At 42.7% G+C, this 13,581-nt stretch overlaps 2 protein-coding genes across 2 annotated transcripts; one reads left to right on the top strand and one right to left on the bottom strand.

Annotated features, from left to right (window-relative positions):
* Positions 1 to 587: 587 nt before the first annotated feature.
* On the bottom strand, positions 588 to 3,261 carry zgc:65997 (uncharacterized protein LOC794398 homolog). Its single transcript, XM_012829846.3, has 3 exons — positions 2,863 to 3,261; positions 2,485 to 2,662; positions 588 to 1,163 (listed from the first exon to the last, which is right to left on the bottom strand). The coding sequence occupies exons 1-3, from the start codon at positions 3,184 to 3,186 to the stop codon at positions 877 to 879; spliced, it is 789 nt and encodes a 262-aa protein (XP_012685300.1). The 5' UTR covers positions 3,187 to 3,261; the 3' UTR covers positions 588 to 876.
* Positions 3,262 to 4,561: 1,300 nt separating this feature from the next.
* LOC105902268 (5-hydroxytryptamine receptor 7) lies at positions 4,562 to 6,603 on the top strand. The gene is made up of 2 exons (XM_012829818.2): positions 4,562 to 5,460; positions 5,653 to 6,603. The coding sequence occupies exons 1-2, from the start codon at positions 4,856 to 4,858 to the stop codon at positions 6,452 to 6,454; spliced, it is 1,407 nt and encodes a 468-aa protein (XP_012685272.1). The 5' UTR covers positions 4,562 to 4,855; the 3' UTR covers positions 6,455 to 6,603.
* The last annotated feature ends 6,978 nt before the right edge of the window (positions 6,604 to 13,581 follow it).

Below are 13,581 nucleotides of genomic sequence, written 5' to 3'. Positions count from 1 at the left end.
ACACCACTGCTATGAACTTCTGTTGGACTTTTGTGAATTGCATTTTAATGCTACTGTCTGTTGGCTATATGAACGGGCGACAGTGCCCGTTCTCCGTGCGTCTCATGGTTTCATCCTCTGCATGTTTGACGCATATATTGGTTTTGGTACTGTCGATTAATGCGACAGTTGAGTTCCATTACAAAGATCTCTCTCACTGAAACTTATTATCATGTTGATTGTCAGCCAACAACCAAATTGCCTGGCTGTTTGAAAATACCTTGAAAATACAACAACTGCCCACGATTAATTAATTCTGAGTGACAGGAATAGCATGCAGATCAGCCTGAACTGTTTAGCCCGAGTTTCTTAGACTTTAAAGTATGCTATGGCTTTGCTACTTATTTTGTCTCATCATACTTACTTGTGGGTTGTTGGTCTTAGGCTACTTACATGGCCTGTAGGCCACAAAAAGGTGACTGAGTGTCAATATTTAGGCATTATTTGATTCCACAGTGAAGAGAGTTGAACACGACTAGGTAAGGTCACTACAAATCCACTCTGATACATGCTTGTATTACAATGCTAAACATAACAAACACCATCCCTTGCAGCAGTAGTATCATTTATTCTTAAAATTTCAGCTTCATTTTTTCCATCATTGGTGTAGTTATAATGTAAGGAATGTCTGTGTCTGTCACAGATACACCAACAATCACCTAAAATGCCAGACATAGACAACATATTCAGTTCTGGACTGATATTCATAGATCATTGCGCTGTACCTAACAACTTCCTTTGAGAGTGGGTAGATACCTAGAGTTCCTGGAATTCCAAAGGATGAGACATCAAAAACACTTTTAAAGGAACTTGTGTGTTTGTCTGTGTCTCAGTTTATCACCAAGGCAACTCGGAGCCATCCCAGGCATACGCCTTCCCAGATTTCTCAATATTGAGACTTTCTATAACAGCCATAAGGTGTTCCACAGAGTGCTGGGTAGTAAAGAGCTTGTCCTTGGGTACGCTCTTGTGGTAGGGTCGCGAGAGGTCTGTGTTTATTGTGCCAGGGTGCATGGACACGCACAGAACTTTGGGTCGACTACGTCCGAGCTCAATGGACAGGTTCCTGGTAGCCATGTTCAGGGCAGCTTTGGACATCCTGTAGCTGTACCACCCTCCCAGTGCTATGGAGACACAACAGACAAACATTGTGTCAATGGCCAGGTGACAGAACGCTAAGTTTCTGCCATGAAGCAATGACAGTGAGCAAATTACTGAAAAAGATGTTCAGATGTATGTGTGTGTTTAGTTGTTGTTGTCAAAAATGAACATATCTACATTACAATAATGAGGTAACCCCAAAGAAACAGCCTGCGCATGCATTATGTAGCCTACACATTTATGGTTATATTTATAGTATTTAGCAGACACTTTTGACCAAAGCAACTTACAAAACATTTAATAAATAAATAAAAAGACATTACAGATAATATATACACATTAAAAAGGCACCTGTTTTTAAATTAAGGTTGAATGTTTAACGTAGTACCCTATTTAAAGGAAAACTTTGGGGTTATGAATCTGGGCCCTATTTTGAGATCTTTTTGGGTCCAGATTTTTATTAGGGATACTTGAGTTAGAATGCTAAAACTATCAACTGCAAAATGGCTATACAATTTCATATGAGCCTTATTCAGATTGCCAGGCCAAATCCGATTTTTGGTATATCCAAACCAGATTGAGTTTAGGAAGTCCGGACAGCAAAAAATGAAATCCAACTTTTGCAAGAGATGGTTAGGTTTTGTCAGAGGTGGTTTGAAATGAGAATTCCAATCGGATTTCTCCAGATGCGTCTCAGTCAGGCCGCTCTGGTGCTCGAAGTGTATTTTGCTTCACTCACAACGCAACACACAAGGACGAAGTCAAATCTTTCATGCTGCTATTAGCAAAGGGCCAGATAACTTACACTGAACATGCATTGCTTCTGTACTGTTCGTACTGTACTTCAGTTATTGAGGTAAAGAGATGCAGGTGTATTTCTGTAGGGATCCTTTCCATGTTGTCAGAAACTTATAACATTTACGAGCCTGTCAGTGGCGACACCAAGCGGTTTACTTTGAAGTAAGATGCTTGCATCATAGGATTCCATTGTATAGCCGTTGCTGCTTTTAGAATTTTATCTAAATACTCAACGTATACTGGACTGATTTCGACCGTTAAGGGTTAAGTTGGACATAAAAAATGTCTAAATAGGGCCCAGGTTAAAAAAAAAACTACGTTTCCCTTTAAATATGGCTACTTGTCCAATTTTCGATATATCTTGTAGGCCTATATATAGGAAGGACAATGCTGATTACACTGCCACATCACAGTAATTGATTAATCTTCAGGTTACGCACAGCAGGCCAGCGATGGCATTTATCCTACTTTGCATATAACTGAATGCTACAAAAACGGATATTGTCTAATGTTCTCATTAAGTAGCATAATCATACACTTTTGTACCATTATCTCCAATTGATCCAACTCTTGCGGTAATATTCACTATGATTCCACTGTGCTGCTTGGCTTTCTCAGGGGACTGATGACCAAACAACCCATTGCCCCTCTGAAGCAAAGGCGTGAAATACTTGGCCATCACCAGGGGTCCCACTGTGTTTGTGATCAGTGTGGAGATAATCCCCTGAAAAAAATCAAAGTCAGAGAGAGGTTAACGAAAACATGGAGCTGAATGTAAAACTTGTAAAACAGTTTGCAAATGCTTTTGGAGTGAAATGATTATCAATTATGCTCAATTTACTTTCACGTGCCACCAGCAGACGATGCAACGGATATACCTTTGGCCACGTTACTGAGTGGGTGACATTTCTCGGTACCTCTTACCTCAGCGGAGATGTCGCGCAAACTTGTCTCTCCTTTGCCTGTAGGGTGAAGCATCGCTGAAGAGTTAATCATCAAATCCACTTTACCGAATGACTTCTTGACTACTTCAGCCGCTCCTTTGATGTCATCTTCCCGAGTGACATCCACTTTCAGAACAGTGACTCGTCCCGGGTGCTGTGCGGCTAAAGCGGCCAGATCCATTGCACCCTCCGGGTTTCGACATGTTGCGACTACAGCAGCAGGAGCTTTGTATGAAAGAATATGTTTGCAAAATTCTAATCCGAGTCCCCTACTAGCTCCCTGAACGAGAGCAACTGCAGCCATGACAGTAGTAGACGGCGTTTCAATGAGTCGGATGTTACAGAAATACTATGATGCCCTCTACAGGGCGGTGGAAGGGCACTTACACAATGCACGTGCTTTTTGTTTGGTAACCAGACTTTGTCCTGTTACTCAATATGGAGGTGTAAAGCTAAAAAATATAGCTGTGATCGCATTTTTCTTTTATTTTGTAGAAGACTTGGAAGCTATAAGCAACAACATTATTGCTTAGGTCAAATGTATCCTAAACTAATTGTTCAATTAGACTAGCCTAATGCTAAGATTTTAGTGGGTCAAGTGGTCTTGCGTATTTGTCCTTATCCTAGTTATGGAATGTCAACTATGGTCTTGCATGTCAAAGTGGCAGTATCCTACGCAGTTTCTGTTCTGAACAAAAATGTTCCAAGCCTTAACATAATTAATTGATTTTGAAGGCTTGATTAAATTACATATTTCTATGTATAGGCCAAGATGTTTGTGTATAATGTTTCAGGTGATTTCTTGCTAACCCTTCTGTTTAATTTCCAACTCTGCTACCTTTTTTAACTTAATGTGGAGGCCTGCCCATAGCTATAGACATTGAAATGATGGTATATTATTTCACCACTAGATGACAGAAGAGCGCTATACCATAGCCTACATGAGATATGAAGGACGATCCTGGCTTACTTTAAACAATTTATTCAATGGCTTCAATTTCTAAGACTTATTAGTTAGGTAGACAGATATTTTGGCTTTTATGAAATAAATGCCGTCACACGAGAACAGTTATTAAGTACTGTCTGGTATTTAAACATAAATCAACTTGATTCTTTCTTTTCTTTTTTCATTTTAGGGATAGTCTAGTTAAAATGGCTCATCTATATGGTCATGTCTAAGATCAGGTACAGTTCATTATCCTTGTGCTGTCTCTTCTTGTGCCTTCTATCTTAATGGATGAAAAAAATAATGTGCGTGTGTCTCAACTGATGGAAAAGGGCTAGACATGTATTAATGTCTACATAGAACTCAGGAAGTCGTTGAGCTCTCATTTTCTCGGTTGCATGCTCTGCAGCAGGCATCCTTTGATGTCTCCTGCAGCGATGCAATGGGAACTCCAAAGTAGTGTGTTCGTTTAGTTAGCCTAAACATCATGACATTCTCTTTAAAAAAAAAAACCCTGATCTATCCTATGCCATAATCTTTTAATAGTACGCTAGTACATGAATCTTGACCAGAGCTGATCAGAGATAAGACCCTGTCAACATCGTATTTAAAATGATCTAAGGTCTATTGTATCTGATGGTTGATGTATAACATGTGATTTCAGAAGTCATAGATCAATAATTTACTACTGGACTAGGCTTTCAACTACAGCAAATGGGCAATTTCCAATGGGAGGTGGATGTGAGGTTTGACGTCACTTGCGAGACAAATTAGGCTATATTCTCATATACAAGTTCTTGTGAAGCTGTTATCTCAGTAACACGCCGTGGAACCTTCTACAACATAATGAAAACTTTGGCTTCTGTTTTCAAAACATTCTTTTTGCGAGAGAACGCAGCGTGGCTAAATTGGCTGCGCACAATGACTGTGTGGCAAAAGTGATAATGCGATGCGCTTTAGTCAGCGCACATCTGTGAGTTTTGTCACCAGATGGGCTTGTAAAGTCCATGGATAAAAGGCGCGCATCATGGTGCTGGGCGACTCCAACGGAACCGGCACGGGAAGCGCACTTAGCACCGAGAGCAGTATGAGGTCTTTCATGATAGAGGAGCATTTAACGGACCCCGGCACGGCCAATACCAACATGCTGATCTCAGAGGCTTTGGTACCACGTCTCATCAGTATTGCGCATGAGGCTGGGGAGGCTGTGGTCGCAGCGGCAGCAGCATCGGGGTCCGACGGTGACTTACCCTCGGGCTCTCCGAGTTTTCGGATGGAGATGGCGAATAGCTCGCTCTGTGGTGAGCAGATTCTCAGTAATGGCAGAGCGGAGAACGTCGTGATTGGCATAGTCCTTACTCTACTCACTTTCATCACAATTTGTGGCAATCTTCTCGTGGTGATTTCGGTGTGCTTTGTGAAAAAGTTACGGCAGCCCTCAAACTACTTGATAGTCTCCCTCGCGCTGGCAGACCTTTCTGTCGCACTCGCCGTCATGCCGTTCGTAAGCATCACGGACCTGATAGGTGGCCGCTGGATTTTTGGCCAGTTTTTCTGCAATGTTTTTATCGCCATGGATGTGACGTGCTGCACCGCGTCCATCATGACACTTTGCGTAATCAGCATAGACAGGTGAGTGCAAAACTACACCATGTGGCCCTCTAGCCATCTTAGTTTATTTTGTTTGTATTGTCAGTAGTCAGGCCAAATATGTGTGATGTGATATCAAGTTTGTGCATGGTTTTTGACTCTTGTAGCACACTCATAATAATTAATCTGTGTGCGATATTGTTTATATCCACCTTAAAACGCTGTTTTTTTTAGGTACCTTGGCATAACTAAGCCACTGACTTATCCTGTGAGGCAAAGTGGGAGATGCATGGCGAAGATGATATTCTCAGTGTGGCTGTTGTCTGCATCCATTACCCTACCCCCACTTTTCGGCTGGGCTCAGAACGTCAACGACGACCGGGTGTGTCTCATCAGCCAGGACTTTGGCTACACCATTTATTCCACAGCGGTTGCTTTCTATATACCAATGACTGTTATGCTGGTCATGTACTACCGTATCTACCGTGCGGCCAAACTCAGCGCCGCCAAGCACACTATCACCGGGTTCCCCCGGCCAAGTAAGAAAGAGCAGAGGCCCGAGAGAGAGGAGGATGGCGAGGAGCGAGGTGTAAACTGCGTGTCTGTGGCGCTAAAGTTGCAGCGCGAGGTGGAAGACTGCACGCGCCTGTCCCGCTTTCTGCGCTCGGCAAGTGGTAACGACCACAAGAGCATTTCCATCTTCAAGCGAGAGCAGAAGGCGGCGGCCACGCTTGGTATTGTGGTGGGCGCATTCACTGTGTGCTGGCTGCCCTTTTTCCTGCTGTCCACAGCGCGGCCCTTCATTTGTGGCACCGAGTGCAGCTGCGTGCCCCTCTGGGTAGAGCGCACGCTGCTGTGGTTGGGCTACGCCAACTCGCTCATCAACCCGTTCGTTTACGCCTTCTTCAACCGCGACCTGCGCACCACCTACCACAACCTCATACGATGTCGTTACCGCAATATCAACCGTCGCCTCTCTGCTGCAGGGATGCACGAGGCCCTCAAGCTGGCGGAGAGGCCTGATCTAGTGGTATAAACATCCAAAGTCCGTGCGGTTAGATCAACGGGCTTTTTGATGACTTCCAGCGCAAGTCATCAGACCTAGCCAAGTCTGGATGGCACTGATGGAACCTCTTACGGTGGTTACGTGGGTACAGAGCATGACATTCTCATGGTCAGTGTTGGCCCACTCAGTTTTATGGACATAACGAATCAAAGAAAGGTACTTTGAGATAAAGCCACGATAATCCATGTTGTGGTCACTGGTCAGTTTACATACCTGTAGCTCAACTGGTGTCCCTGTAGCTCAACCAGTACTGCATGGTCCATGGTGCTAACACTAATGTCGTGGCTGTGATTCCCATGGAGCGGCATAAACAGAAAAGTGTTAAAAGCTTACTTGTAAATTGCTTCGGATGAAGAGCCCACTAAATGAACACATGTAAACGTACTGCTTTCAGTGAAAACGGACACACAGGCATAGTGAGTTGTCATTGAGGTACAATGCATTCATTTCAACATATGTATTGTATAAAATGTATAGATTGAGGGGGGGGGGGGGGGGGGGGTTATGTGCTATCAAAACAGATATGCTCTGTAACACTGAAGAAGAGTGTGTTGTGGGCCACGGACTGGGTATGGTCAGTTTCTCAGACCAATCTTTGGTGTATTCTGGATAAACAGTCTAATCTTGGCAAAAACCTCAGCCCAATTTTTGTATGTCCTGCAGGCTATATGTGATAGTAATTAATTAGGCTTTCCATCTCTTTGTCTGCTGAGATTCACGCAGTATGTTTACCCTGAATGTTTGGTTTGATGTATTTCGTTTAAAAAAAGAAGAAAACGTTTTATGTAAATTAGTCTTGTACTCGTTTGCCAAGCGTTAGCATTTAGTTATTTTAAAGATCGTTGTTTTATTCATGTTGGTGTGTGCATTACATCTTTACCTGTCCAGAGCAGTTTGACAAGAACAAGGCACTTCTCCATTCAAATTAGAAACCGTCAACTCTCTCCCCAGGGTTTCTATGTGTCTGGTAGCCACTGTGATTCCTGTATTTAGTGTCGAACAATCAGGGTTAAGTGTAGGACAGGTGGAACCTGATTCCAGATCTGTTTGCGATCTGTTTCTCTCTCTCTCTCTGGGACGTTTAATGGTCTCACTCTTGGATTGCCAGTAACCTTCAGAAGACCCTGCGCTGCCTCTCAGGGGAAGATCCAACAAGCTTTGTTGATGGACTTAATGGGTTCCTCCTTACACCTTCAGACTTCAACACATGAATGTTTTATATACCCTGGCAAATGGTACTTTTTTTCTCATGATGTACAGGCACAAGTTGAAATACACTGTGATGTGGAGTTTCTTCATGAAGTGTGTCTTCTTAATGTTGTGCACATGTCATGTTATTGTACAGCATGTCAGTTGTAGTGAAAATGTTCAATGATCAATGAAATTTCAGATCTATTTATGTTAATGCATTTTACATATATGCACCTATCTGTTGTACTGTGTTTACTCATGTCCACAAACGCAATGATAAACTACTTTCATTTTATGTCAAGCCTATTTCTTATTGCTTGTATTGTACACAACATATAGTTTTAGTATAGGTCAAGTGAGTTTTATGATTTTTAAATAAATGACGTGCACACTGCGTGTATTAGCCGATGAGCTGGTAAGACAGCTCTGCTGCCATCTGAGAGACAGGACAGAACTCTCTCAATGTGCCCATAAGAACACAAATTGCACCAATCTGTAGCGTGTCAAGAGAATGAAACGGTACAGGACTGCAGCCACGGGGTATGAGCATTATGGGTGGATGGCTGGGTGACCTTAAAGGCTGGGAAGGCTAGCTAATTATACCCCCTCACTGACCATGTCCAGGGCCCCAGTGACACCTGGCTGAAATGGAAGCGTGAAAGATGGTGGAAGGCTGGGTCTGGACACACTGCAGTGCACTGAATCTCTTTATATTCCATCCACTTAAGTCTCCCTCGGGGAAGGAGGGTGGCTAGGCTGGGTGGTTTAAGGGGTGCAATTCCTGGGTTCCATGTCCTGGATCTCACTGACAGCTACCCTACCTGTCAGAGGTGATGAAAAAGATTGAGTTTGTTAAGCATTGCCTTGAGTAGGAGTGGTGGAAAATAAAATGTGGGTTTAGACTTTTTTCATTGGCATTTCATTATTTTATCAGCCCTACCATAGAGGGACATTATGTGTAGTGTGTAGTGCTAGAGGACAGTGTACATCACATCACATCACATTTCTTTTCAGACATTTTACTCTAAAAGCACATTTATATGGAACCAGACTTGATGAAGAATGAACAGCAGCACATCAGTCATATAAAGGTTCTCTTTTGGCATGAGTTATGCTTTTAAAAAACTGTTCAGTTCTGCCTCCCTTCGATAGTGTTCACAGTCAAAGGAAACTGACATTAACGGCTGCCATTACTTGTGTGGCTGGACAGGAGTATCACTGAAATAAATGTCAGGAGACAAATTAACATTAGCCTACTTTAAGTTAAAATGGTGTTTTCTGCAAACAACCAAAAGTAAAGGTGAGGATGGGGTGCTGCCTGAAGCACTGAATGGGCCCTTTGGTAAGGAAATAACTTGTCTTGTGCGTGCTTATTTTTAGTACATGGAAAATGTACTGTATTATAATATGGGTCAACAAGGAGTTGGATCCAGAGACTTTGCCTGTTTTTTTTAAGGAGTGAATAACAAAGTTTACTGTTTCCAATCATCTCTTTTGGTTATTGTTTACTGCAGTGGTGACTCCACTATTAATGCAAGCCATTTCATTTATATGTCTGGATTATTAATCTTAATTGGACCTCGCAGACTTGCAACACCCAATTCTTCCTGATAAAAACACCCCAAACTCTCAAACAGAACTTCAGGATCGTGCCGACCCCAAATGGGCCTGATTGGACATAATTCTGCCATCTTTTAGTTTTTTTTTTCTTCACTTCTTTCATTCCGAGTGCCTCTGGGCTGATTAGCTGACATTCAGTCTGGGGTTTGTCTGTTGTTTCTGCGCTCCTAATCACAAGAAATCACTGCTATTCAGTCTGAGACACTCGGTGTGCATTCAGAAAATCGTTCCTTCACTCATGTTTGTTGCTGTTACATATTTACATTTTGTAAATTAAGAAGGATTTTTGGTTAAGACTATGATGTGTATAATATGGGCATACCTACACATGTATAATACTAAACAATAAAGCGCAAGTCTGATGTGATAAGATATATATATATATATATATATATATATGATGTGTATAATATGGACGTACGTACACATGTGTAATACTAAACAATAAACCCCAAGTCTCCACAACCTCTTTTCTAACCACCTATTTCATAAATATGTCACTGACTCACTGATTAACAGCATTACCAAGTCACTGAAGTCACTTTAATATTAATGATTTAGTATTTAATACAAAGACAATCAAATATTAAAATATAAAACATTTAAAAAGAAAAATTTGTATTCATGCATCCATGTATTATTCAAATAAACTGTACAAGACGTGTCATTCAGAGCGCATTTATTGCAATACACCATAATGAATAAGGAGCCTCCTTTTCCTCCACCGCAGAATTAACGACAGTGATCAGTTCATTTATTTGTTTTGACACTGTGAATGTCTGGAACAGACACTCCACCCACACGGCACTACCAGGAGCCCATGAGACAGCAGAAGGAGCAGGATGGTTGAGCGGAAGAGTGGAAAACACAGCTGCCTGCTCCATACACACCTGCGGAACATTCTAGCATCTCCCAGGAGACCCGACAATTCAAATGAGACAAGGGTCAAGTGTGATCTGAGATTTTTTGAATAATGTTTCAGGCAGCTGAGAGCAGGCATCAATTTAAAGCCCTGTGGTGCAGGTTGCTATATTTAACTAATTTGATCATTCAGCAATTCATCTATAAGATTAAACGTTTTGCTGCTAAAAATCCATCTGGTACGGTGCTGCTGGGAGGCTCTTATCTGTTGTTGTTGATTAAAGTAAATGCTCCTCTGGGTCCTGTACTGCGAAGCAGGATTTTGAGGTTAGTGAGGTATCTTCAGGCTTAACCCTGGGTTTTCTGTGTCATGATGGTGGTTCACTTTTTACTGGGGTACATCGCCATGGTAACTTAACAAAACGTATAAAAGCACCGCCTACTGACTAATCAGTTGGAAAAGATCCCATGAGCCTCATAGGTGGGCGAAGACCATTTAACACCACCAGGGTTGCAGCTGAAAGAATGACGCAAATATTTGACATACACGCCATAAGAATACATCTAAGCAACCCATTAATTAAACGGAATACACAATTGGGATTATAATCAGATCTACTCATACCGTAATGATGGGGCGGAGATATTGATAAGCTTATTAACTTGCGCATTCACATAGTTGGCATTTTTTTTGCCAGCCTTCCCTCCTAGTTTTAGCTTTGGCGACCTAGTTGCTTTTAAGCCTGTATTGTAGATTACTTGTCTTCTTGAGTGGAACATGCAGTTCTAGACCTTTCCACATTTGCAATTGGTCAACACCACCTTTCTCATGTGAATGCACTCATAGCTAGATGTGGGAAAACCTGGGTTGACATAACAAGTTGACTGTCATGGCATTGCTTATCTGTGACTGCCGTTGTTAGGGTACAAAAAGATACACTGGGTATGTTGAACTTGCTTCATAATATCGGCCCCATACCTATCTGACACAGCTTCTGCCCAGTTGTCCACTTCAACCAGACCGGTCTGATAACTGAACTGAATTCAACAACCCCCCCCCCCACATCATTTTAAGGCACAATCCCCCTCCAGCCACCAGTGTTCATCAACTCCTTTTTCCTGCTCAGTTTATTTCCATATTTGCTTGTTCGTTTGTTTATTTCTAATTATTAACTTGATTATTTGCCATTCAATTGTATTAATTTACAGTAAAACGAACAATGGACGTTGTCTTAAAGCGCATATAACCACTAATTTGTTACCATTTGAGGGCGACAACGAAAATGTTGTACTGGAAATGTGCAATGACGATAAAGGGCTTCTAGTCTATTCTATTATATTTCATAACAGTTCAGTGCCTCCAGCCTTAGTTTAGGGCCACTGCAGGAGGAACGGTGGTGTGTAGCTGTGTGTGTGTGTGTGTGTGTGTGTGTGTGTGTGTGTGTGTGTGTGTGTGTGTGTGTGTAACCACCGCCACAGAATGACAGGCCAGCTGGAGTAGCCCCTATTGTTTCATGTCACTTTCACAGATTGTGTATAAATCATGTATGACGATACTGTGAGAGGATTAGCCAGTGTGTTTTGTGAAACTTGCGGCGGGTCCTTTCGTGGTAGCTTTATGAAGTCATAAAAGTGGTTTACAGCCGAGCCACGTTGCACTAATGTTCGTATGCAAGTTTAAAGAGAGTAATTTGTAAAAATCAGCATGATACTGGCTGGCAGATGAAAGAGACTGGCACAGTGAGGCCATCACTGGACCGGCAGTGCCGTATTAAAATGCTGATCCAGAAGCCTCTAATCTAAACAGGGCGGAGAGTGTTTAGTGGGGTTCAGCCAAGCCAATTTGATGCAGGAATCAGCACTGCTGGCTCAGTGTGCCTGACATTCATACGCACGATTCTGGATAGACGTAGTGATTTTCCCTGCGCAGAAATTAACATGGGGCCTGTCACACAAATGGCTTTTCCGATGTGATCTATGACAAAGCGCCCGGCAGTGTGTGTGGTGCTGAGTAATCAGAGGTGATCACACACTCCACAGGAGAAGCCACACCGAGACCCAGCAGTGGCCTGATGATCTGGCATCTCCACTTCATCCTGTGAGAGGGATTAGAGAGGGCTGCAGGCTCCATGGGCTACTCCAATCTCTACACTGACAGCAGGCAGAAACATACACACACACACACACACACACACACACACACACACACACACACACACACACACACACACACACACACACACACACACACACACACACGCACACACACTGACACCCACTCACATGTACACACACACACACACACACACACACACACACACACTCACACATATACACATAGCACACACTCACATGCACACACTCACACGCACACACACACACTCACTGACACACACTCACATGCACACACTCACAGACACACACACACACACACACACACACACACACACACACACACACACAGACACAATAGCCCACCACGCCGCAAGCGGAAGACGCAGAGATGAGGAGAGGAGAGGAAAGGAAAGGAGGAGAGTGAGGAGCAGAAGAACAGTAGGAGTGAAACAGGATCTCACTAGAGGGAGAGAAAGAGAGAGAGAGGGAGAGGAAGAGGAAGCGAGGCAGAGGAAGGGACAGTGACAAGAGGCTCTGTAGAGAGGAAGGGTAGAAGAAGACACATGTCAATAGCAATACACTGGGGAAAGAGAAGAAGAAAAGCTGCCAATACACTGGGGAAAGAGATGAAGAAAAGCTGCCAATATCCAATCAAAAAGATACTATTTCAGATACCACTGGCCCAGACTGGTTATCGACAGATGTTACACTAAACCAGTTCTGCCGGATGACAGTCGGACCTATGGAATCGGATAGGTCATATGGGTCAGACTATGCTCTACTATGCAGTGATCAGGCTAATGGTTATAAACCATTTTGCACTGACATTTGTGATCATTTAATTTGTTTCCTTGCATTTGTGTGTGTGCCTGTGCCTTGCGTTGCTTGTGTGTGATTTACGGGAGCCATTTTGTTTGGTGGCATGAAAGGTTTTATTTCCAACCTACTGTATGATATATCGCATACATTATCGCTTCAAGAGGAGGCGCTGTTATGTAATCGTTTTTTTCCTTGTTGTTATGCAGTAACTAATGGCAATTAACCATTTTACATTGGCATCTGTAATTTTTTTATGAGTTTGCTTGCATGTGTGTGTGTGTGTGTGTGTGTGTGTGTGTTGTAGGAGCGGTTTTGTTTGGTGGCTGTTGGAACAGACATGTAGCAGATGTGTGTTGTGGACCATAACGTGACAGCAGAATATTTTCCTAGTCGGGCAATTCTGCTCCATGTTACTGATACAATTATCCTCTTCCGTTTTTTTTTCATGTACATTACAAATCTGATTAAAGGACTGGCTTCCTCCTCATTTC

This window comes from Clupea harengus, chromosome 13 (assembly GCF_900700415.2).
Source record: "Clupea harengus chromosome 13, Ch_v2.0.2, whole genome shotgun sequence".
Taxonomy (NCBI): Eukaryota; Metazoa; Chordata; class Actinopteri; order Clupeiformes; family Clupeidae; genus Clupea; species Clupea harengus.
The sequence above is the reverse complement of the archived record's forward strand: the minus strand, read 5'-3'. Positions and strand labels throughout refer to the sequence as shown.

Bases quoted from the DNA above. Each gene is read 5' to 3' on its own strand.
- zgc:65997 (XM_012829846.3), bottom strand. From the start codon at position 3,186: ATGGCTGCAGTTGCTCTCGTTCAGGGAGCTAGTAGGGGACTCGGATTA. The intron at 2,663-2,862 runs GTAAGAGGTACC...GATTTTTTTCAG, and splicing joins TGCGCGACATCTCCGCTGAG to GGGATTATCTCCACACTGAT. The intron at 1,164-2,484 runs GTACAAAAGTGT...GTGTCTCCATAG, and splicing joins TGGATCAATTGGAGATAATG to CACTGGGAGGGTGGTACAGC.
- LOC105902268 (XM_012829818.2), top strand. From the start codon at position 4,856: ATGGTGCTGGGCGACTCCAACGGAACCGGCACGGGAAGCGCACTTAGC. The intron at 5,461-5,652 runs GTGAGTGCAAAA...TGTTTTTTTTAG, and splicing joins TGCGTAATCAGCATAGACAG to GTACCTTGGCATAACTAAGC.